Below are 25,208 nucleotides of genomic sequence, written 5' to 3'. Positions count from 1 at the left end.
ACACGTAAAGTTTCCAACTTTACGTGTAAATAAACACCAATGAAGGTTTTAGGGCTCAAAATGCACTAAAAGAGTAGATCTAGGGCTTTCATGCAATATGGATCCATAAAGGCAGTAGACCTGAGCTCCTGGAGCTCAATCATGCCTAGATCTAAGGGTTAATTAGCTTATTACAAACCCTAATTCGTGATCAAGCTTGGAAATGGCTCAATGAGGACTTTAATGGAGCTATAAGGGACTATAATCATGAAAACAGGGGGGAAACTGAGTTATACCTCAAGGAAATCACTGAGATAACACAAGGATGCCTGGCCTCCTTCTTCTCTTCTTGATCTACTCTTCTTTCTTCTCTAAATCTTCAAGAAACACACCAAAGCACTTCAATCTCACAAGGAATAAGGGTTTGAACGATGTTAGGAGCTCTGAGGGTGAAGGGGGCGAGGTTGGGGCACATAAGGTTGGTTTAAATAGGGTGCAAACCCTTGAAATTTAGGGTTTCATCAGACAGCGGGGACTCGCCGAGTCGCCAACTTAACGTGCTCCCAAACTCGTCTCCACTCGGCGAGTCGGGCCTACAACTCGCCGAGTCCAAGGCTATAAATGTAAAATACTTAGATAAAATTTACGTACCAGGAACCAGGTGCTACATAGGTTCATAACAATGATATTATATTTAAATATAAGTTATATTTAAATTAGGGTAGGCGTATCTCACTTACAACGGATTTTGCTAAAAACCGGGCTCCGCTGGAGCAGAGCTTTTGAGCAAAAAACTCTTTTTCTCGGAGCCTTCGGGTGCTCCGGGGCTTTCTTCTAGCGCTATGGAAGTTTCCTAGGCTTTGGGGGAAGGAGTTGGGGGAGTTAGAGAGAGAGTATAGAGAGAAAGAGATGGCTAATGGTGTGAGAAATATGGCAAGCCTCGCATCCTATTTATAGGGAAGCTGGACCTCACTGCGCAGGGCACTCCTCAGAGCTACGCGGTGCGTTCCAGCTACGGAGTACGCTCCTTCGTATGCGGTGCGTTTGTACGAATAGGTGTCCAAAGTTGGATGGGGCGACGTTGAGCATCCGAGACCTCTTATCCGAACGTTGCGCGTTCCTTTCCTCTGCGCAGGGCATTCTGCTTGCAAACTCGCATTTGACCATCCCGACTTCAAAAATTCATAACTCTCGAATACGAGCTCCGTTTTCAACGTTATTTATATCCACAGGTAGGTTGAGCCGTACTCTACAACTTTCGTTTAGACTCCGTCGGCTAATTTTGAATTTATTTTTAAAGTTATATTTTTAACAAGCCGGGATAGAATAAGTCCGTTAAAATTTCATAACTTCGCCATCTGACGTTCGTTTTCGTCTGTCTTTTTATCATTGAGCTCCTATTAACGATATATTCGATTATCGTTTAGGTTGTGCCGGCTAAAAATTGATCGATCTAATATTTGAACTCTGGGTTGCATACTGCTATGACAAATCTTGGAAAAATCATAACTTACTCATACGAAGTCGGATTTGGACATTCTTTTTATGTACACTCTCAGTTTAACATATACTATGACTTTTGTTTAGATCACTAAGGCTAAAAAGCACTTCATCATAAACTCACTTTTTACGTCACACAACGTTGTGCTGATTTTGTCGCAAAATATCGACATATCATAACTTCTTCGTTATAAAACGAATTTCGGCATTATTTATATCTCCAGAATCCTTATCACGACCACTGTAACTTTCTTCATAGATATTGGGTCTATCTATTATTTTATTTTTGACGTTTATTTTTTTATTCTTAATTTATTATACCATATAAATAAGTATAATGCACATAAAATCACATAATTCACATAATATTCAAATAATTCATTTATCTTACTTCAAAGTATGTTACAATTGTCAACCCTAACTATTACATCATCATACTAATGCTTAGTCTGGAAACACATACGTTATAATATGTACTCACCATGTTTCCCAACCTGACCCACTTACTTTATTGTATCAAGGTGGTTATATGAAAGATACATATTGCTGAGAGATTCAAGGAGTATTAGGCAACTAGTTTAATTACTATAAAGCTTGTAATATTTCATTATGCTTATGTTTCTGTATTGACGATGACATCCCGCTGTTTTAATATAAATAAAATACATTTATTCGTAAATGCTTTGATAATATAATTATCATATTTTTGGGAACGAATTCCGCAATACTATTTTTCAAAAAGGATACTCTGATTTTTAAATAAGCATAAACAAATCGGTATTTTCTGACTGTGAAAATGAGAATGTCACATATTTCCATACCTTGAATTAAAACACAACTAATTTTAACACATGAAGAATCGATTTTAATGTCATGAATAGGTTTTAACATCAAAAACAAAATTCAATTAGGCACAAAGAATTGATCATAGCACGATTTTAACACAATTTGAAATCATAAAAAATCGATCATAGCAAGCTTTTAACACAATTTCAAAATTAGAATTCTTGAATTGGAAGCATTCATAAGAAGATTAACAATCATACCTTCGGTTGGAAGAAGACGATGCCAAAATTGCCCAAGAAGAAGCTATGCGTGAATGAAGCGACACAGTCGTGAATTACTTGATCTTATGTATCGACGTATGTAGGGAAATCAAAATTACATGTGCCGATTGCATGGTAATCAGCTTGAAACCTCTTGATAGATTGCAAAATCTTAACCGATAGCACATAGTGGGGTTCGAATAGGGGCAAATTGATTTCTCTGCTCTTTTTTTTGAGATTCTCGGTCACACTTCTTCTTTCTTTTCTCTTTTAAAAATAAAGAATGAATTTGATGGAAAAATAATTGATTTATTTCTTGATTCTTTATTTTTTGTATCGACCAAACAAGAGAAAGGGAATCAGTTCGTTTTCTCTATTTTTATTTCCCTGTACCAAACACTCCCTAAGGGTTTTGAAATTTAAAATTAACCAACTATTGATTAATTAATATTAAACCCTTTTAACTAATTAAAACTATTTAATTAACTCCCAATCAATTTTAAAATAGTTTCCGATTAATTTATTAAACATAATAAATTAATAAACTTATTTGTCCTTATGTTTAGATCTTTTAATTTCTCATTTGTGTCTTGAGGGCAATCCAAAAAGACCCGATTATTATTTAGAAATTACAAATAGTTAATGATATTAGATACTATTATCATTAACAGGCAACACCGATTTTGGTAATAGTAAGGATAATGGCTGGAAATTGGCCTATAGTATTGGCTAGCGAACATAGCGGTGATCTTTAAAGAGAAAAAGAAAGAAGGAAGGCGTTAGGTTAGAGTTTTGGAAAAGGATGAAGGTGATGGCTATAAAGTTATGGATTTACAGCGAGACAGATATTTTTCTAACAAAATAAATATTAATATAAAATTGAAAAAAAATTAATAAAAAATTAAAATTATAAAGTAATTTAAAATCAATTTAAAACAAATAAATCATAAAAACTAACCAAACAAACAAATTAAAATTATATATAAATGACCATACTAATTAAGATAAATCGTATGTACTAGTCATTTAATTTTGTCTTAAAAAAAATATTGAAATGAAGAAAAATGACTAAATAATAAATGAATAATAGCAGCCAAATATTGAAGGCGCGCATCCAAAATTTTTGACCCGTGAAGTTTAAAAAAGAATCAAATGACAACACCTCAGCTGCATTCCTCTCTCCCGCCTCAATAATTCAGTTTGAGATGTTTTGGGAAATCGCACCCATATATCCCTCGTAACTCTCATCCCCGGTCAACCAAGTTTCAGACTTTCCATACAGAAATTGGGTCTAGATCCTCCTCAAGGTCAGTATCTCAACGCTCAATTAATTAGATTCTCATTGTTTGACAACTTTCTACTGCTTATCGTTTCCCAATTCGAGCAAGACTGTAAAAATCGTGCTTTTTTAGGGCATCAAGTTGATATTTCGTCGATTCTGACATCTTTGACAAGCGGGTTTTGTATCATTCTTGAGTTTTGCTAGTCGAGTAAGTCCAGTTGAATATTGTCTGCTTACTTTAATAATGAGTGAAGAGATACCCTCGGATGCGACTTACAAACCCCGATCCGCGTTAGGAGATGTTACAAATCAAGTTGGGAAAAGGGGGTTTTCTTTCGTATCCACTCCAGGTGTTCAATCTGTAGATGGTTGTAAAAAAGATGAAGGATTTCAGTTTGCAAAGAAAGAATGTCTAAGAGTTGATAACTCCCAAAAAGAAAACTTCCATAAAGAGATCTCAGCCATAGCTAGTATATCTAAGATCTCATGTGAAATTAAGGAACCCTGTTCACAAGATGGTAGAAAAAGCATCACCTCTTCTGGTTTAAAAGCTGGTGATGTTGTGAGCCCATCTGATAGAAACGGTTCTCACGTGACAGTAGAAGCTGAAGAAGATGAAAGAACTGATTCTGTTTTTGCACCACAAAATCCATCAAAAGAAAAGTTGGAAAACAGTTTGGTGATGGATGATGGTGATGATGATGCCTGTCTTGATAATTTATATTCAAGCAAAGATGAGTATCTTGATTGCTCAAAATTTCCCGAGTCACAGGAGTCCAGATGCGGTTTAGAGATTAAGGGCGATGGATTCTCAAGCATGTGTATGGAGTCTATCAAAACTTGTCCATGTTCCTTTTGCATGAAAGGTGAGTTTCAAAGTTCAAACTTCATACAGAATTTTTACATTGTTATGTTGTTAGTTGACTTGATACACATGTAAGAAGCACAAATTTCGATACTTTGTAGAGTCTTACAATGATCTGATTAGACTCTGGTGTTCTTTAATGAAAATCAGCTGCTTACCTTTGGTCAGATCTACACTACCAGGATATCAAAGGCCGAATAGCTGGTGAGTTGGGGTGTACTTTGTATTTTTCTAAGATTTTGCACTTTAGATGAATACCTTTTTTTTTGTGTGTGTGTATAGCAATAAAGAAGAGTCAGAAAGAAGCGAGCATTTTGGTTAACCAAAACAGCAAGGATGGTGTGATTGGTAGATGTGGGGAAGGGAACTCAGAAAAATTCTCAAACTTGGAATCGGATCTCACGGGTCGATGGATGTCACTTTTTGTTCATATGGAGGAGATCTTTGTTCGTGAGGGAAGCCAACTAGTAAGATAACTAAACTCCATTTTGTTTCTAGTTTTTATTTACTTTTTATCATATTAGTTGGAAATCAAATGGTCTTATGCATTGCTCCTTTGATGAATTGGAAACTGATATGAACTCACTTGGAGAATGAAGTAAAAAACAAGAACATGAAATAAAAGCTCTAATGTATTGAATTAAACACTTCAAAATACCAAAAGAACATAATGATAACCTAATGATTTGCTACAATTTTGAGAGCCTAATCTCTCCTAAGGTATGCAATACCAAATCTCTCATAGATGTTAAGCTCTCTTTCCACTCCTAGACAAGCAACCAAGGGATGAAATTACTAGTTTACCCTTCTAACAAAAATAAAAACCTAAAGTGCCTAAGGGTGTGTTTAGTTATGGAAAAATGAGCTGATTTTCGGAAAAAATTTCCAAGAAAAATGAGAATTTTGAAAATGCGTTTAGTTTGTCTATTTTTCTAAATTTTTCATGGAAAATGAAAAATTTCTGTTTTTTTTAAATTACAAAAAAATTGGAAATTTTTGGAAAACCGATAATCATTGTTTTTCATATTTTTCTAATTCTAACATTTTTCTAAAATATAAACACATACCCATTCCCACCCCATCCACCTCTACCTACCCTCACTTTAACACTCCCAACCCACCATACCTTACCTACCCATACCCACCTACACCCCCTCCTATACACACACACACCCATCCCCATCCCCACCACCCCCACCCTTACCCCTACGCCCACAAACACACATACACACACATACCCATACTACTACCACAATCACCGACCTACCATCACCACCACCACCATCACCGCCACAATTGCCGCCACCGTCCCCACGCCCACCCTACCACTGCTACCATTTTCTAAAAATGAAAACCGGTAGAAAAATACACATCTAAACACATTTTCTAAAACTGAAAATGGAAAATGAATAAGTTTTAACTAAACGTGTTTTCTAAATTTTCCAATGAAAACGGAAAATTGTTTTTCCGTAACTAAACGCAACGTAAATTACCCTCCCACTACCAAAAATGATTTTTATTTGTTGAATTCCTCTTTTTACCCTTTTTATAAAATGTTTGATTTAGGTGTTTGTTTTTTAAGAGATAAAACGTTTGTAGTTTGTTGATCACATCTACAGAAGAGGAGGCGAACCAAACATCTGTAGTTTGCAAGAAGAAGATTGTTTGTTTTTTAAAAGTCTGCAAACTGCTAAAATAAATTTAAATTTAAATGAATTGATTTTTTAAACCTATAAGAGTTTTTCAACACTAAACTTTAACTAATTTTGGTTTTAAAACATTGAAATATAATTCATACAATTTTTTTTCTTACAAAATTTTATACAACACAAAAATATAATTGAGAAATATAATTCATGCAATGGTAATGTTTATTTGTAAAAAGGTCTTATAAAAAAATTAAAAAAACTGGTTCTTACTTCTTACAATTTTTTTATATAAAAACATTTGCAAAATTGTTTTTTAAGTTTATAACATGGCAAAATAACGATTGTAAAACTTTTTTGGATCTAATATGAAAAATAGTTAAAATATTGCATCTTTAATAAAAATAATCCAAACTTTGGAAGAACCAATACTAAAAAGTACTGTATAGTTTTAAGAATTAAACGTGAAGTGTAACTTTTTTTTTGTTGTCATTTTTTGTTTTTAAAATGTGAAGAATTAAGCTGGGTATTTTCCCCTAAACCTAGGAGTTTTTCAAGCTTAAAAGAGGTATGAAGATGTATGAAGTGGTTTGACCTTTTCCTCTAAGAAGAGGACATGTAGACCTTTTTATGTCTACATTCTTCTAAAAAACAAACCATAGCTACACGAAAACGGGATTGTTTTTGTATGTGGAAGGAAAACAAGGAAAACAAGATCGAGGATCGATAATCTATAAAATTTGGAATGCAGGGGGTAGTCTTTTCCGAAAAGCTATTTTGGTATGTGGAACGCCGTACCATGTAATGTGGTACGATGTACCATAAACTACCAAAATATATAATACTATAAATGTAAAATGTATACTACATACTTCATGGGAAAACATAAATGTCAAACTAACAAAAGTATAAAACATAAAGCTAAAATAACTTTAAAGCTCAAAACAAAATAACTTCATAATTCATGTCAAAAGTTTACCAAGTTTGATCTTTCCTTTGGCCTTTTTCATTCCTATCATTAGCCACATGATCTACATCTTCTAGATTTTCCCATTTCATTTCTTTAAATCTTGTAATTGACTCTTTCAAGTTCGTGTTTTCGCGATTTACATCCCACTTCTTGTATGGCCCGGATGTGTAACTTTCGGAGAATCTTGATTGGAGACGAATATTCGAATGTATAAACACCAATTTGTCAGGAGTTCAATTGGTTTCTCTTGACATTATGTATGCAATCATATGTACTCCAATTTCTCTCGGCTGATGAACTAGTAATAGCAAGTTTATCGATAGAGATAGCGAGGAAATAGCAACAACCCACCTATATGCTATGTAGCGATAGCGATGAAATAGCGACTGCTATTTCATATTTTGTGATTTCTTATAAAATTAAACACTATATTTACCTGCACCTATTCAACAATTAAAAATAATACATAGAACTAACAATTACCAGTTCTATTAAGCTAACATTAAGTTCCCAAAGATTTTTACTACAAAAGATTGGTTAGTTTTAGACTCTAAAATCTAAAATTAAGTTTTAATACCACAAAAGAATGGTTATTTTTAGACTCTAAAGTCTAAAACTATGTTTCAATACCATAAAAGAGAGTGTTATGACTCTAAAAGCCTAAACTCTAAAATACCACTAATTGACTAATCGTTATCCTCATCCTCCTCAAATATGAGTTCATCTTCCCCCTCTATTTCAACAAACTCCTTATAAACCCCAACATCATTTTCCTCTTCAGGTTCATCTACCAAATGGGGTTGTCTAGCTCTAGCTTTACCTTGTGAGCTCGACTCAACAACCCCAATAGCCCCTTGCATCCCACCTGGTGTTGTTGTTCTTCTAGTTAGATGAACTGACTCATCCACCTCCATAGCCTCTGTCATAACATTCCATCTGAAGTCATCTCCCTCAAACACAAGACCATCATCATCACTTGCCAACCACTCGAACGGGTCATGTATGTGCGAGTCTACCAAGATGATCGGGTCGATCATATCCCACATATCATACCTCCTCCTTAATGCTCGATTATATTTGATGTAAACTAAATCATTTAATTTTTGTCGTTCAAGACGGTTTCTTTTTTTCGAATGGATCTACAAAAATAAAATTAAACCATTAGTAAATAGTGCAAATGTTATTAATCTTAAAAAAATGAACAACTTACATGTTCAAAAACACTCCGGTTACGCTCTCACACCCTGATGAACTATAAGTAAACTACAAGTAAGACTCAACACCTTCACAACAAACTTCTTAAGTGTTGGTGCTGATGATCCATATTGCATCCGCCATTTCGTTGGTGCAAGTGTTGTTCTTAATTTAACAACCATATGTTGCGCAAATAACTCTTCTGCATCAGTATATATAAAGAGCCCTTGGTGAATCTTGGTCTCGTCTTCTTCTGATGACATCTTCTATATGCATGCCATCAAGCGCTTAATCACCTCATTATCTTCTTTCACTCCTGGGTTGTAAAAAATACTCGGATTTAGATAGGACCAGCTGCATGCAAATCTTGGTGAAGTTGACAATTCCACTTGTCATCAATGAATTTGAAGAAAGCTTTGTATTTGTTAAATTTGTTGTTGAATGAGTATGCAATCTGCTCCTTTGCCCTATCCATGGCTTCATAAATATACCTCATAGCCGGTTTTCTTTCACTATCTACCAATCGAAGCACCGCTAGTAATGGTTCACCAACTTTGACAGCAATTTCAATGTTAATCCAAAAACTAGTTGAAAAAGTAGTTGTGACACATTGAGTTCCTCCCTCCTCCCCTTTGAACTTGCTTTTGTTCCAAGCTTCAGACGTGAACAACTTCTTTAAACTTGTCTTATGACTCCTAAAGCAATTCAGAGTTAAGAGGGCGGTTGCAAACCGGGTCTTTGCGGGCCTAATCATATCTCTTTGACCCATAAAGTCTCTCAACATATTCAAGAGCAATGTACGGTTGTAAATGTAAGTGTTAGCCGCAATTGCTTTGTCTAGTGTCTTCTTAAGATGAGTCACTTTGAAGATGTCTTCAAGCATGAGACCAATGCAATGCGTAACACACAGAGTCCAATAGATGTGTGGATATTTTGCTTCCACCATTTTCCCTGCCAAAACATTGTTGGCAACACTATCTGTTACAATTTGAACCCCATGATCGGGTCTAGTTTCTTTGATGAAGTAGTCAAACAACTTGAACAAATTCTCTCCTGTTCAAACAACAAAAATAGTCAATAACAGTTAATACAAGAGTGAATAACAGTCAAAAATAGTAAAGAACATAAACAACCAATGCTAGAACATAATAGTATAATACATAACAAATTAATCTTTCATGGTACATAACATAAACAACATAGAACAATGAATATAAACATAAGTAAAGTACATAACATAAACAAAAGAAAACATAAACATAAGTAAAAAACAAGAACAATGAATACTTGTATGAGAATAAGAAGATGCATCTACAAATTCTAGAAACATACTTCCTCGTGGAGTATTCACTAAGAAGTTGATAAGTGCTCTTCCTTTCCGGTCCCTCCAACCATCAGCCATCAAAGAACACCCGATTGCCTTCTTCTGGGTCTCATTAAGTATCAAAAGTTTCTTTGTGTGCTCCTTCTCTAGCTTTAACAGGGGAACACGTACCTCATGGTAGCTAGGGGGTTTTATGGGGGTTTTATATCGGGACCATGTATAGCAATGGCTTCAAGTTCCCACCAAGTACCCCTTCTTCTTCTTCCCTGTTTCATTGGATGACTTGAAATGAGTATCCAAAGCGCCTTTTACTTTCTTGTTGTGTAGGGTTGACTTGGAGGACGAAATAGCCCTCTTGCCTAACAAGAAAGGAACCTCACCAGCTTCTTCTTCATCTTCATCATTTATATCCACCACATCATCATCAACGTGAGGAATGTGACTCCTTTCAACTTTATCTTGTTTCTGTTTCTCAAAAATGTCTTTAAAAAGTTTCCTAACATCTAGTGGAGTTCTAAGACATTTGCAAACTGAAGTGGAATCACAAGCAAGGTGATGTTTGTCTTGTAATCCTACTTTTGGCAACATTTGGACAATAATTACACAACACCTAGTTTGTAGTTCCTTCAACTTTTTTGCCATGTTTCCAACCAATATCATCCTCTTTTACACCAGGAGGCATGCCTGAATTGATCACAAGATAGAAGCCAATATCATAAGAATCACATAATCAAAGATAACACAAGAGAATTCAAAGAATCTCATAATTTAGAAGAAAGAAAGAAGCAAAAGATTACCTTTTTTGAAGTTGAAGTCTTGCAGAATTGATCAGAATATAGAAGTTAAAAGCTGAAATTAGAAGAAATCAGTTAAAGCCTGAAACCAAGAAGTTAGAAAAAAAAAACAGAGCAATTTAAAAGTCTTACCTTTTTGAAGTTGAACAATCGAGATGGATTCTGGAGTCGTCTGGGGAGAAAGGGAGATGTATTATTGTCGTTACTATCGTAGAATCACATAATCAAAGTCAATTTCGTGTCTTCCCCTCTAATCGACTAAGACTGTACGATTCACCGCCTAAACCTATTCCGAGTCTAATTGCTATCTTTATTACCGATTTAAACAAAAAAAAAAATCAATTTTGCCGGATCGCTACGCACGCTATTTCATCGCTAGCGACCCATCACAGCTACGCTACGCGATCGCTATTAACAACCATGAGTAATAGGTTACGATAAAATTTTCTTTGCTATAGCAGCAAGTTTGGGAGTTTCTAAAACGTAACTTAACCACCAATCAATGGCATCCATGGTCACCGCATCCATGTGAATTGCTGCCATTGAATAAAGGCCTTTTTCATGTGAAAAGTAACAAATTGCTCACGTATAACATGCTCCTCTTCTTCACTTTTTGTGATCCTCTTAAAAGATTCTATTACACCAACCAAAACCTCCTTATCAAGATTTAGAGTTTTCCTACGCATTTCACCTGATGCCATCTCCTCAAGATAGTTTTTATCATAAAATCGTGGAGATAATGCAAATCCTAAACAATGCAAAGGGATTGTTATCTTCTCCCATCTTAGCTAGTACAATCTTCTTTACTCGAGGGTAATATTCAACATAACGATGATTCACCATGTCTCCTTAATCTCTCCTAGCATGTTATCTATTTTCTCGTAAATTTCTCCTATCTTTGATCCGTCACCATCACAAAATTTAATCATCAAGTATATTGGTTTTGTAATAGCAAGAATACTTTCCACATTATCCCAAAAGTTTTCACTTTTAATTGTATCAACTAATAATCCATTTTTCCTAGTGTTTTCATCACCATTTTTCAGCCACTATTTCCATGAATTAAGGACAATTGTAGTAGCAAGAGACTTTATAATCCCATAACCTTTTGAGCAAAAAATAATGAGATGCAAATCTAGTTTCTGCTACTTTTAACAATTCCACTTGTGAATTATCTCTAAAAATAGTCAATGCATGGGTGTGATTAAGAAAATACTTAACAGTTTTTTTCCCTTTCCTATATGTGTCCATTAGCGAAAAACATTCAATTGCAAGATCTTTAAAAACTAAATTCAAAGTATGGACACAACAAGGAGACCAGATGTTTATATACCTTTTCCACCTCTTTTCCAACAACCTTATAGTTTGCTACATTGTCAGTTACAACTTGAAGAACATTACTTCCTATGGTTTCAATGGCTCCAAGTAAGAAGTTTGCAATTCCTGTACCTGTCTTCTCTACACCAGAAAAGTCAATTGCATACATAAACATGGCACCACGGCTCTTGACAGTAATAACATTGATTAATTGTCGATGTTTAACATTGGACTAGCCATCCTACAAAATAGAAACCCCTTGTGTATACCATGTATCCTTCACTTTACTGAAGTCAGCCCCTTTTCCATATCTCTCACACACTTGTTAAGCAAAACGGTTCGAGCCTTATCATATGAAGGAGCCTTGTAGCTAATATGTGCCCTGTTTATGGCTGTGATCATCTCTTGAAACTGAGGATTATGTAGAACTTTCATATCAACTATGTTTCTTTCCATTACAAGTAAAAAGAATCGTCGAGTGCTTTTTAGAATTAGAGGTATTTTTTTTTTGTTAATTATAGAGTTCTTTAAAGGTTTAGAAAAACCTTTTGATTCGATAGCTTTTACTTTGTTTAACAAGCTTTGATATTTAACTCGATCCTTGAGTATAGCAGGACACCTTTTGATTTCTGGTGCTTTCCTTATTGCAGCACCAAAAAAGTGTACATGAGTTATAGTATAAGAGCTGGTAAACATCTAGTTGCAATGCTTACACACCCATTTCTTTGACCCCTTTGCGTTTACTCTCTGATACCCCAACTATGTCAACTTTGAGGGGCTTATCATCCTTCGATTGAAATCCCTTATTGCACAGAGAGTTTATATACCTTTTCCACCTTCTTCAGAGTTGATGGGTCGTTGAATTCATTTGATTGAAATCACGTTCCATCCTGTAACATGATCGAAATTTCAACAATTTGGGATTGACAGATTTTGTGATTGGATTGCTATTGGTCCCGATCTTAGTATCTAAGAAACAAAGAGTCTGCAAGTGGAAATATCTGCTCGTTGTGCCACGCAAGACGCAAACATAAGAGGTTAAGAAACTCTTTTGACAAAAAAAAACATCAACTTAGTGGATATATAGCAATATCCAGCCCTCGAAGACCATCTTGTGCTCAAGGTGGATAAAATATTAAAAAATGGTGTATAGCATCCAAATTCTTCGAGGTAGCCTCTTTGTCTTGTCCTTAGCATCCATGGGCTCCGGTGGCTTGAAGTTCATCTTAATAACCTCATCAACCTTCCTATTCTCGCTTCTCATAAATAATCGTACTTGGGGCCAAAGTATCGGTCATTAGAACAAGGAACCTCCCTTAGTGTCTTCATCGCCCCAATCACCTTCTTGAACTTGATGCTTAGTAAACCTCTTCTCCAAGAAAAATACCTTGTCCTCAAGGTGAAAAGAAAAAGGTTATTCTAGGACTAAAATGCATCGAGCCTCGAGGTCTTTTCCCTTCGCCTCACGAGGCGTAAGCCCGAGGGTGAATTAAAAATAAATATAAAAATTATATATCTTATTTTTTTTTTACTTTTTTTTTAGATGAATAAAAGTTTCAATTAAACAACAAGTTCAATTGTCATTATACAATGAGTGAGATGGCAAACGGGCAACCGCTAAGCCTTTTTGAATGGTAAAGCTAATTCTTTTAAAGACTACATCCGAAGATCTAGGGGATATAACATTATTATGCATGATTCTTTGTACTCTTTTAAGAAGCTCTACCGCATCTGGTGCGAGGAAACCAAACGTATCAAATGCAAATGGTATGAACACGTGTTGATTTTCCATGCACAATCTCTCATGTTTGGTGACTTTGTTTGTGGCTGCTTTTAAAGCAGCATGTCCCGTTGTGAAACCCCCATCCCTCAGGCCCACGAGAGGGGATACCTCTGTAAGATCGACACATGTGTGTTTCCCTCCGACCCATCCAAAAATCAAAATGTCAGCCGGTCTGAGGGTTGACCTTCCTTCTGTCGGATCAGTCAAGAAATTAACAGGTACCTCTTTCTTAGCAGAAACTCCGGCACGCTTAAATATGTCAAACAAAACATCTCTAACCATATCGTGCCTGTATTTGAACCCCGAGAGTTTTTTACAGTGAACTGCATGCTCTCCAAAAGAGTCCAAACATGTCTTGCGACACACAGGACATATCTCGTCAGTTGGGAAAATGGAGATCATAAGTCGATATTTAAGAATAGTACGATACTCCACGGGAGACATGTGTCGGCCAAGTCCATCTAGAGGGATAGCCCGAAGAAAATCTTGAGCATGTGGTGCACGTAAGCACTAGAAAACCACTTTCTGCTGAGTCGTCATGTCGAAATGCATTTCCATATCTTGGACAATTTTACAAAAAAGGGCACTCGCCAGTGTATTCTGGGATTTAGGGGGGGCGGTGTCTTTAGTAGTAAAATTGTTAAGGTCAAAATCTGGAAGCTTGTTGCGAAGGGATGCCAAGGCACAATCATAATCAGAATCCATACCATGTATACCGCTATCCCGTAAGATACGGTATTGCAATACCCAAGATTGGGTCCGTGAGGCAACAAAAGCATAGGAGGTAGCCTCTACTGTCGAATATAAACCCAAACCCCCAAACCTAATGGGTAGCAAAGCAATTCGCCATTGTATGTCACCAAAAAAAGGGCCCCCACAAACCACAATGTCCTCAATCGCCCCGCGCAATCCATTGTCAAAGAATATTGCCGCCTTCTCCATGTGAACGGGTTGGCACGTCCTCAACCCAAAGAAAAGCTTAGCAATACTCATACAAGACCGAAGAAGAAGGAGCTCACTCTGGGGGTCAGACAATTGTGGAAGAAGACGCATCAAATTTACAGCGTTTTCGGCTCTCTTTATGGCTAGACTGCGAATGAAACTAGCATCTCTACTAACAGCACCCCCAAGAAGTTTCACCCCCAAAAGCGGCCTCCCAATGTCTGCTGGAAATAGCCCCTCCTGTAACTTCCTACCATCACACGAGGGCCAAAAGAGCTCGGTTTTCCTGATATTCAGCTGAAGGCCCAATTTTGGGCCAGTCACCGTAATGATGTCCAATGCTTTGGCCACCTCCTCCGAATCTCCGATAAATGTGCTATCATCCAAGTACCAGGCATGGAGAAGAAGCTTGCAATTGTCTCTAATCTTATGCAAGAGCGGGTGCAACACAATGGCAAAGAGAAGTGGTCTCAAGGGGTCTCCTTGTGTTTAGTAGCTCTAAGAGAAATAAGTAGAAGTATCATAAATGTAATAAAAGATTAGCGAGGGGGCAATTTGGTAACATTCCTTGTTAATTCGGTTTAGGTTAAATAATAATTTAAGATATAACTTACATAAAAGTTTCACATGAGAAATTACTTCCTCGTTGCCACAATTTGAGGGTATGATCATTGTAGATCCATCTGAAAGCCATGGTTTACTAAGCAGATCGAAACAGTAGAATCCAGGGAAACCACACATCATAACATGAAACACCTCATAACAGAATATAAGAAGTCAAATCTAAAATTAATATTTCTGGATATGTATCTGCAACAATGGATGCAAAGATGAGAAAACCAAGTAGAAGATTAAAATACGAACATAATTAAATGAATACAAAAAGCCGATTATATATATATATATATATATATATATATATATATATATATATATATACACACACACACACAATAAATAAAAATATATTAACTAAATTATCCAGTTTATTTATTGAATTCGATTCAATTTCCTGCCAACCAAACACATAACATATTATGATTCCTTCACATTCTAAACCATTCTACCAATCTAATGCATGTTAGGTTTTCAAATATGTAAAATCATCATAATAATGCAACCTGTATAAGCTAAATTCTAAACAGCGATCTTCGCATTAATGTCATTCTTGTAATGAAGATTCATACCCATTTCAAAAATTTTGTTATACATATGTATTTTAAGTCATTTTTTGTAATGAACAAGTGGAATACGATAAAAGAAAGAATAATAACAAATACTGTGTACATAATAATCTTGATGGGATCAAAAGACTGCATGCATTTATTTCACTTGCCAGACAGTTTGGTAAATATATTTGATTGTTAGTTAAATTTCTGAAATAAGCTTCACTCTTATGGATCATAGTCACTTCCTTCGCAAATATGTAATTATTAATATGGGTAAAAGGTTCATGTTAGTTTCCAAAAAAGGAACTTCACCATTAATATGGAAATTGTGTTTGTTGACATTTACTTTTTGCCAAGGAAATAAATAGTTTTTATAGCAGAATATAAGGAAGGGCTAAATGCAAGAAATATGTAGTCCTAAAATTCTGATTTTTGAGTGAAATCCCTTTAATATATATTTGTTTTGAACTTATTATGGCAGGAAACAAGCTTATCAATACTTAGAGAACTGAGAGATGATTGCAAGGGTGATTCAGAGGAACATTAGTCCTCGTGTGTTCAAATCTTGTTTGAATTGTTGTAATAGTTTTTAGTATTCAAAACAATTTGTAAGGTAAGATTGTGCAAGTCCCTTGTGGTTTAGTTTCCCAAACTTTTTATTTATGGATGTCTTCATATGAATTGGATCAATGGTTCCCAAATGTTCATAAGTCTTTTATGCTTTTCTAATTTATATCAAATCAGTTATGTTTTCCTCATTTCATGAAAAGGAACAAAAATGAACATTCATATGAATACTGAATACATATATGATCAACATTTGAAGATTTTTGTTTTACATTTAAAAAGATAAAAAAATTAACACAAAGTGCATGTTTGTGCCAACGTCCAAGTATAAAATGGAAGATGGTCTTTACATGCAAGTTATCAAGTTTATAACTAGAATTCATGTTTTTCTCTTTGCATGCAAAAATTGTCTCTTTGAAAACACAACACAATAGTTATGTGTTTAGGATTTGGAAGAATCCTGAATCCAAATCGATTGCTCTTCGGTTATCCTAAATCAGATTTTGTGATACCACAAGGTCGAAATCACATAGTTTGGAAAGTGTATATACAAAACATGATTCTAGAATTATCCAAGTTATTATTGATATTCTTAGACCCAAAATCTAACATTTCATTAAGTTTTAATGTTAAAAATTATCAAAAAGACCATAAGCAGCAAAAACATGAAAATTGTGATCCAAAAGAAAAAGTAGTCAAATGTGAGGGTTTTTTTTTTTTAAATTATCTAGAAAAAATATCGGTAAACCTATTAAAAATGTCAAATCAAGAAAAAAACAAAAAAAAAAAATGCGTAGTTTTTTTTTTGGGAAAAAAATCAAGATTTAATCTGGAAAAAATATCTAATATGTGGGGTCTGTAAATAAAAACCATCTTAACAGTCCTTTCAAAACTCCAATGGTAAAACCAGATGTGCACAAATGAATCGGTCCTAACTGGTCCACATTTTTTTTTACATAGAAGCAGATCGTTAAATCCTTAGTCAGTCAATACCAACGATTCGGGTACGTTCCTCATTTTCAGCCTATTGTCGGTCCTCAGCCAATCCTAGCTATGACTTATGACTGGTCTTTCCATGAGATTGTCCTAAAAATAAAAAAACGGTCCAAAACCGATCTAAAGGCATGGAGGCTCTTCAATGGCTGCTTGCCTTACTCCTCTTTTGCGTAAAGGCTTACCTTTTTTTTTAATAGCTTTAAGATACTTCCCCTCTTTATTCCAAAAACCCAATTGAAATGCTTTTAAGAATTAGACATCTACGGTTAAAATAACAAAACTAACAAAAAAAATCAACCTATTTTTTTTCCTTTTTCCAACGGCTATAATTTAGAAGCAACAACTACATTTCATTTTTATCTATTCTCTCAACCGTTAAAAAGTCGTTTTTTTCCTACCAAATAACACCATATTAATACCCATTCATACCCAACCATTTTTCTCATCCCAAAACCTAATTTTCTCAAAAAAAATCTCGATAAAATTGCAAATAAAATCAAATTTGGCAAATTTTGAATATTAGATAGTGGGAAAATTTTGGAGCTAAGGAAGTAGCTCTCGTGCAGCCGATCGCAACATTTAGCGCTTTTATCTAGACATACAATTTGAAGACATTAGCAAATCAAACTAAACGACACAAATGTGGTTAAGTTTTGCAAATAACATGGATATGAACTTTCTAATTTTCTTATGTTAATGATGTGTTTAAGTTTTTACAAGTTATGTAATGTTATGAACCTCTTTCTAAGTTTCTTAGATTAATGATGTGTTCATGTTTACAAGTTATATATTAAGAGAGTAGGTTCACATTTATTCACACATTTGTTATAATAAAGAAAACAACGAACATAAACAACAAATACAATGAATGATATAAATAGAGGAAAGAAAATGATAGAGATAAACAACTACAAATGCATACTACTCTTAAACATGAAGTTATTTAATTTAACAACACTAACAAGAAAGCTTCATGGCGTGGAAGCCTAAAATTTTCTTTGGCGCAAGCAAATCGCCACATTTTTTGCAACGCACTTTCTATGACCCATCAACCATTTCAATCAACTTAAAAAGTTTTTCAAACACGTGCATGTCTGAGGGTTTGGCAAAACAACTACTACATCGTTTGGGACTGCAACAATTACTTTCAGAACCCTTTTAAGTGTGAGTGTGTGATAACACTAACCAAACCATGACCTTTTTATAGGTAAAATGGTGACTCTCATTTACGGACCACCCAACGCTAACCTAAATCGGGCATTTATGTAATCACCCAACTCCAACCTAATTCAACCTATTATAAAATCAACTTACTCATACCTATAACCTAATCCAAAGGAGTGAAACCAAAATGGGAAAAACAAAAATAACCCCAAATCCAAACAGACTTAAGCAAATGGAAAGACCATGAGACCCACTGGTCTAGAGTGGCCCGAGAAAAAGACCGATTCTAAAAAACTGACCCGTGACCATTTTGTGCACCTTGAGGTAAAACACTTCGTTCTCCGTCCATATCTTGGCAATTAGGGTAGTCGTACTCATGATTTCAAGATTCTAACGATTGCTCAAGGCATGTATTAAGTTCATTGATAGGGTTAGTGCTCTCATTCCACCAAAAATCAACCAAATCAGTTAAATTACAAGGTTGGAAGGATTCTCTATGCCTGTCATTTAATCCTATTTCAATAAATTCTTGTAGGTGAAATTTAGGTTTGTTACTACTTACTTTCATAATTCATTCTCAGAAAATAACGAATTCCTATGTGCACACCATGATGGACCTTGATTTAAATCCAGTTGTTGACTTTAACTTAGAGTTGGAGAAGATGCAAGTACGTTTGGGAAGCAAAATGTTGCATTTCATAGAGTACATATGATGTGGATGTAAATGAGAAGCCATAATTGGTTGATTATATAAACCAGTAGTTACTCATCATATTACAATATACCCATGTCCAAAAAGAGCCATAACAAGTCAAAAGTCCATGATTGACACACACACCACTGATCTAACAACAACATAAGACTCCTAAAAAAAAAGCTAAAACGGAGGAGTGACGTTTAGTATTTACAGAGGTGAAGGGAGGGTGACTGATGAAATAGCAGTAAAAGAAGAAAAGGCAGTAAATTCCGTAAAAAACATGATGAATTTGAGAGAATTAAGGTGGCTGATGATTTCGAGGGTGTTCTTCCGGCAACAGCAGGGGCAACTGCCTGGGCGTTTGGGGTCCTTTGTTGTTCGGTTGTTGGCAGTGAAATTGGTGACGTGGCATTGGCATTGCTTCCGGAAGCTTTCTCGTCTTTTAGAGGTTGGCCTAAGAATAAGATGACCCAAAATTCATATATTCATGTAATAATCTATCTACTTGGAGGATTAATTAAGTAAAACATATTTTCCCTGTATAATAATAATATATTGTAATTTTGTTTGTTTTCTGTAGATATTTAGTATTCCGTTTGTTTATAATTTAAATTTTAAATATTAAACTATTCCATTTGTTTAAAATATATACTTTTTTTGTTTAGTATTCTGATGTTTAAAATATTTTGTAATCTTATAACTAATTCCAATTTCATCTGCTTTATAAATATTTAGCATTCCGTTTTTCAATTTCCATTAATTAATATAAGTGAAGTGATGTACTTTTGCTTATAATTTATAATTTATAATTCAAAATGTAGTTGGAGTACTCACATTTTGAACGTGACCACCCAAGTGTAAGATTCTCCCTATTAAAAGCCAACCGATATCCTTGCATGAAGTTCTCTGCACACACAGAATTAATTAGATGGATAATAAAAAAAGAATATTATATAAACCAACATGAAGAAATGAGGGCAAATTTGTAAAAAACTCACGAGACGTTTTTATTAATATTAAGTGAAAAAGAAATTCAGAATGCTTACGTCCAATAAGTCCCATTTCATAAGGTGATGATTGTATAGCTAAACAAAACCCTGCAACTCCTCCCTGCAAAACAAATGTTATTAAAAATATTTTACGACATATAAATATAAAATATAAATATTATTTCTACGTTACGAATATACATTATTTTGGGATTCATATGTTTCTGAATAACTATCCATTGTTCTAGTGATGCAATTATTAAAAATTACACAAATGGTCCTTGTGGTTGGCAGAAAACGACCCATCGCGTGCTTTTTAAACATGAAAAGGACCAATCATGTTAAAAATTCCTCAAAAAAGACATGCAGTGGTATTTTCTACCAACCACAAGGACCATTTGTGTAATTTTGTCTTAAAATAATGTGTAGAATATAGATTAATGTTATATCTTGTATATCTACATATGAAAATCCATTACATTCCTACAGGTCAACCCAACATGATCATAGAATGGAACGACTCATTGACTCATTCCATTACATCATGGATTCATGGATTCCATTCCATCCTTGAAAAAAAAAGTAAATCAACAATTATCTTTTTGGAATACCAACCTGACTGTCATTTATAAGAAAAAGTGGATCACGGACCACAAAGCTATTGTTGACTGCAAACTTAATAGTCACCAATGGAGTATCTGGCAACTCCTGCGAACTATTTTAACACCAAAAACAAAATGAATACAAAATTTATTAAAAAAAAAAAAGGTATTCTCTTTCTTCAGAAAATACCTGGACTTGTAACAGTATTCAAAGGGTAGGTCTTCAAAATCAACTCTTGTGGCATTTGCTTGTCTGTCAAACTATATAAAAAATAAAAAACAAAAAAGTCACAAACTAAAATTAAAAATTTCCAACTGAACTTTATAACTGAGTTATTGAAAGCTTACCTCTTTAACAACTGCTTTATATATATCATCTGGAAGGGATGTGAAAGTTGTCCCACTATCAAATTGAGCATTGAAGTTTGTTTCATCAAGACATGTAGTACTGATACAGACCTTCTCTACTCCAATTATGTAGGCAATGCTGCATATATATATAATCTTTTTTAACAAAATTCATCAACTTTAAAGTCAAACATAAAAAGCAATATATAACTGTCTTGATTAAGTGCTTAACCTATTAAGCTTATTAAATCAAAAAGAAACAACCCTAACTTCCACCATGGATTTAAGTTGATTCAGATGATCTGTAACTGTGTTACATTTATAGAATTAGATAAGTTTTGATATTTGAAAGAGAAAAGATAAAAAAAGTGGCTTACTATTTTCCATCAATGGGCAAAAATGGAGTGGTTTTTTGGGTAGGTGGTCCTTGATCCCCAAAATATATATTCCCAGAACCTGTCTCACCAAAACATAAAGAGAAAGCATTTTTTGTGACTCCTGATTTGGAAAGGAGGGTTGGAATTGAAACTTCACCAAGCCCAAGCCCAAGGACACCATCAGGGGCAATTCCGTCCAAGTAACCACCACTTTGGCTCTTACCACATCTGCATTTAATAACTACCAAAACTAAGTCTTGATGGTATATTTGCTGTTTCTTCCATTTAACCCTTTTGGAATTGGTAAAGATATTTATATCTATAATCTATGATGTGAAAGTTGGAGAAGAAACAAAGAACATACCCTATAATAACTGGAGCCCTAACATAGGTGTTGGATGTATTAACACCATCTGATGCAAGATGCAATATGTCTTCAACGAGTGATCCAGAACTGGAAGTATCTGTAGAGGCATACTTAACAGTGTAAGGGCATGGCTGCTTAGGGTTTTGGCAAGTTGGACCCAATTCACACAATTGATGGCTGCATGTTATGCTTTTGCTTGTGTTTGAGTGAGATGGATTGTATTCATTCTGATCTGAATCCTGCATAATAGATGCCCCAAATACCAGGGAGCACCTGCAATTCAATCAATTTGAATAAGTGCTAAACTGTAGCCATGTTTTGTCGTTTACAGACTACCATAGTATCTTACTGAAAGTGGAGCACACTGCACGCAATCACATGGAAGCCATAGAAGATCACTTCCAGTATCAAGTGCAACAAGGAAGGAAACACTAGGCATCCCTATAGCAATCCAAGTATAATGCAACCTGTGAAAGATGCAAGCTCAGGGAAAATAGCCAAGAAAAAACTGGCAGAATGATGCCATAACAGGAACTAAACAAAAGAACATTGGGATGAAATAAGCTTCACAAGTGATCTCTATATCATCGTTATCAGTGAGATTGAGTTAGGGCTCACACATGGGAAATGTAATCAATTCGCTAAAATGTATAATTCTTTTTTGCAAAATGGATTTTCTTGACCATTGGCTTGATAATATCCCTGATTTAATGACTGGGGCATGGAATTATAGTATCTTATTTATTGTAAGATCTTGACCTACTTCTAATTCGAGCTAACCCTACATGTTTGGTATTATTGTATTCCCAAAATTCAATTCTCATAAAGAGAATGCAACGCTTTTTGGAAAAGCAATTTTATCAAACCAATAGGAAATTATTTGTTAAACAAATAGATTGAGACATATATATCTTGAATCCACTTGTGTAATAATTCTTACAAGCGGACGAGCAGATAGCGACAGACAAATAAAAGTTTCTTACGGAGTGAACCCTCATGATCCTAACTGTATTAATTGATCCAGCTATCAGCAGCTAGTGTACAGAAAATTAGCTCAAGAGATTAACATGAAAAAGTAAGAGAATTAACCATCCAAGTTCATTTCCGCCAGACATTGTCTTGCTGCCGGCAGATGGAAACAGGAGTTGATGCTGAGACCCAACGTTCATCGTCTGCCTTTCAACATCTCTCTTAATAAGCCGGCGGAGGTAACCCAAGCTTCCCTGCTCCGGCCAATCCTCCACCGTATGTCCTTCCCTCGAAACCCTAAGAGCTTTCATTTCATCAGAATACCGATGAATCATTCTGGAAGAGTATATCACATGTGCTTGGGCCGAAAAGCTACATTGCACTAACAGAAGCACCACCGCCATGGATACAGCAACCAAAAAAGCTCGAGCTACTTCCATGGCGATGTATATCAGTGTATGGCAAGTTGAATCGAAGTAAATGCAATGCAGTAGCGAACGGAAGGGATGAGATCTAGGGCTGTAGCAGTAGAGCACAGTAGTATGTGTGTTTGTTTGAGAGAGAGAGAGAGAGAGAGAGAGAGAGAGAGAGAGAGCTAAGCAGACATGTATGTGTACATATGAATGGAAGCAAGCGTAGCAGTGGAGATTGTGGCTGTTCACTGTTCAGTAGTGACAGAAAGAGAAAATAAAGTTGGAATGGAACGAGAGGCGCAATGCGCACACCAGGAGAAAAAAATATCATGATTGCGGTCCGATTTAAATATGTGTCTTCTCTTTTTTGAATTTTGATAACTTATTTTTTATTTAATAGAGTGTAATATATTTTAAAAAAATAATAATAATAATTTAATAGAGTGTAATATATTTTAAAAAAAAATACTAATTTAATAGATTAATATATTTTTTTACTTTATATATTTAGTCATTGAATTTATTTTTCTGTATTTAACCATTTAATTTGTTTTTTTATACATTCAGTCTTATAATCGGTTATTTCAAGTTAAATCGGAAAAATGATTTAACAAGGTGTTTTTGGAAAATTCTATATGTACCCATAACTTACTTAATGTACAACCTATGTGAGTGTAATAGTGTTTGTGTACCCCCATAATTTGACGATTTATGTGACTGAGGGGGTACATATAGTAGCACCTTAATTTTTCAGTTTGTACACATTTGGTCATTAATGTTTTGTACACATTCAATCTTTATGACAAGTTTTTTCAGGTTTTGCTCGTGGCATCCAACGTGGCTCGCCCCTCACGTATATTAGTAACTTAATTCACGAATCGTTCGAATAATATTGGTGCTCTAGATTTCTTCAAGCAGAAGATGTCTTCGACTTCAGTTTTAGTTTCATCAATCTTCATAGCATACAACAAGATTCTTTGTGATTGCTTCCTTCCAATTTGAATTTGCACTTCTTAACTCGAATCTGGCAAAAAAAAATGTAACATCTTGTTTCCTTCCATTTCTGAGCCATGGACCGGAAGTCGATTTTGTGAGATTTTGGGCCTTAAGGAGGCAAAGTTTAGTCCTTGTGGAAGGAGGTAATGATAGTTAAGATATTTTACCTTTGAATTGTGTTCTAGGCCAAAGGGTAGAAAGGGAAAAGTCATTGGCTGGGTTCTTATGAGAAATATGGATTTTTGTTCGAAAAGTTTTTAGTCCAAGATGTTTAGATAATATTGTATAGCTCTTGAACACCTTTACGTTTATATAAAGAACGTCGAAAACGAAGTTGGAACGAAGAAGTTATGGTTGTTTGAAGTTAGGGCGGTTTAGGTTGAGCCACGTACGTTGGACGTACTCAACATGTACGTCGGGCGTACTAGGGCATCCCTAGTATGTTGGGCATAAATGGAGTACGATGGGCGTACACGATCAGTTCCCAAACCCTATTTTCATGGTTGAGCCCATTTTAGCTCCTTAACTCCTCTAAACCCATTCCATTCTCAACCTTCACCTCTCCAACACCCTCTCATGAAACGCTAACCCTAGATTGACCCTTGTGAGCAAAAAAATGTGTTTTTAAGTGCTTTGGAGTGTTCTTGGTGCACCTTGGAGAAGAAGGAACTCATTGAAGAAGTGTTGGTTGCATTGGAGGTTGTAGATACAAACTGTATTCACCTTGATCTTTCTTTTAGAGGTATAAAGTTTGAATCTTTATGATGAAATTGTTAGATCTAGCTAGATTTGGGTGTTATGAGCTTTTGGTCACTTTAAATGCATAAAAATTTAGATCTTAAAAGTTTGTGACCTTGTTATGGATAAATTTAGAAACTTTATCCATCTAAACATCATTTTGATTTAGATCTG

General features: G+C 35.0%; 2 protein-coding genes across 2 annotated transcripts; one reads left to right on the top strand and one right to left on the bottom strand.

The window, feature by feature from the left end:
• The first annotated feature begins 3,677 nt into the window (after positions 1-3,677).
• Positions 3,678-16,569, top strand: LOC111876619 (uncharacterized). The gene is made up of 5 exons (XM_023873165.3): positions 3,678-3,832; positions 3,938-4,673; positions 4,823-4,876; positions 4,955-5,139; positions 16,293-16,569. Exons 2-5 carry the CDS (start codon positions 4,052-4,054, stop codon positions 16,356-16,358), a joined length of 927 nt encoding a protein of 308 aa, XP_023728933.1. The 5' UTR covers positions 3,678-3,832; positions 3,938-4,051; the 3' UTR covers positions 16,359-16,569.
• Positions 16,570-19,253: 2,684 nt separating this feature from the next.
• On the bottom strand, positions 19,254-23,624 carry LOC111876620 (aspartic proteinase-like protein 1). Its single transcript, XM_023873166.3, has 10 exons — positions 23,008-23,624; positions 22,268-22,385; positions 21,916-22,157; positions 21,552-21,779; positions 21,175-21,313; positions 21,017-21,087; positions 20,840-20,939; positions 20,282-20,345; positions 20,070-20,141; positions 19,254-19,689 (listed from the first exon to the last, which is right to left on the bottom strand). Exons 1-10 carry the CDS (start codon positions 23,325-23,327, stop codon positions 19,436-19,438), a joined length of 1,608 nt encoding a protein of 535 aa, XP_023728934.2. The 5' UTR covers positions 23,328-23,624; the 3' UTR covers positions 19,254-19,435.
• Positions 23,625-25,208: the final 1,584 nt, after the last annotated feature.

The sequence above is a fragment of the Lactuca sativa genome, chromosome 4 (genome assembly GCF_002870075.4).
Source record: "Lactuca sativa cultivar Salinas chromosome 4, Lsat_Salinas_v11, whole genome shotgun sequence".
NCBI classification, from domain to species: Eukaryota; Viridiplantae; Streptophyta; class Magnoliopsida; order Asterales; family Asteraceae; genus Lactuca; species Lactuca sativa.
Note: the sequence above shows the minus strand (reverse complement) of the source record. Positions and strands in the feature narration are given on the sequence as shown.

Excerpts from the sequence above, each read along its gene's own strand:
- LOC111876620 (XM_023873166.3), bottom strand. The coding sequence starts at position 23,327 with ATGGAAGTAGCTCGAGCTTTTTTGGTTGCTGTATCCATGGCGGTGGTG. Across the intron at positions 22,158-22,267 it reads TGCAGTGTGCTCCACTTTCA|GATTCAGATCAGAATGAATA; the intron begins GTAAGATACTAT and ends TCTATTATGCAG. Across the intron at positions 20,142-20,281 it reads TGAAATGGGACTTATTGGAC|AGAACTTCATGCAAGGATAT; the intron begins GTAAGCATTCTG and ends CTGTGTGTGCAG.
- LOC111876619 (XM_023873165.3), top strand. The coding sequence starts at position 4,052 with ATGAGTGAAGAGATACCCTCGGATGCGACTTACAAACCCCGATCCGCG. Across the intron at positions 4,674-4,822 it reads ATGTTCCTTTTGCATGAAAG|CTGCTTACCTTTGGTCAGAT; the intron begins GTGAGTTTCAAA and ends AATGAAAATCAG. Across the intron at positions 5,140-16,292 it reads TTCGTGAGGGAAGCCAACTA|GAAACAAGCTTATCAATACT; the intron begins GTAAGATAACTA and ends TTATTATGGCAG.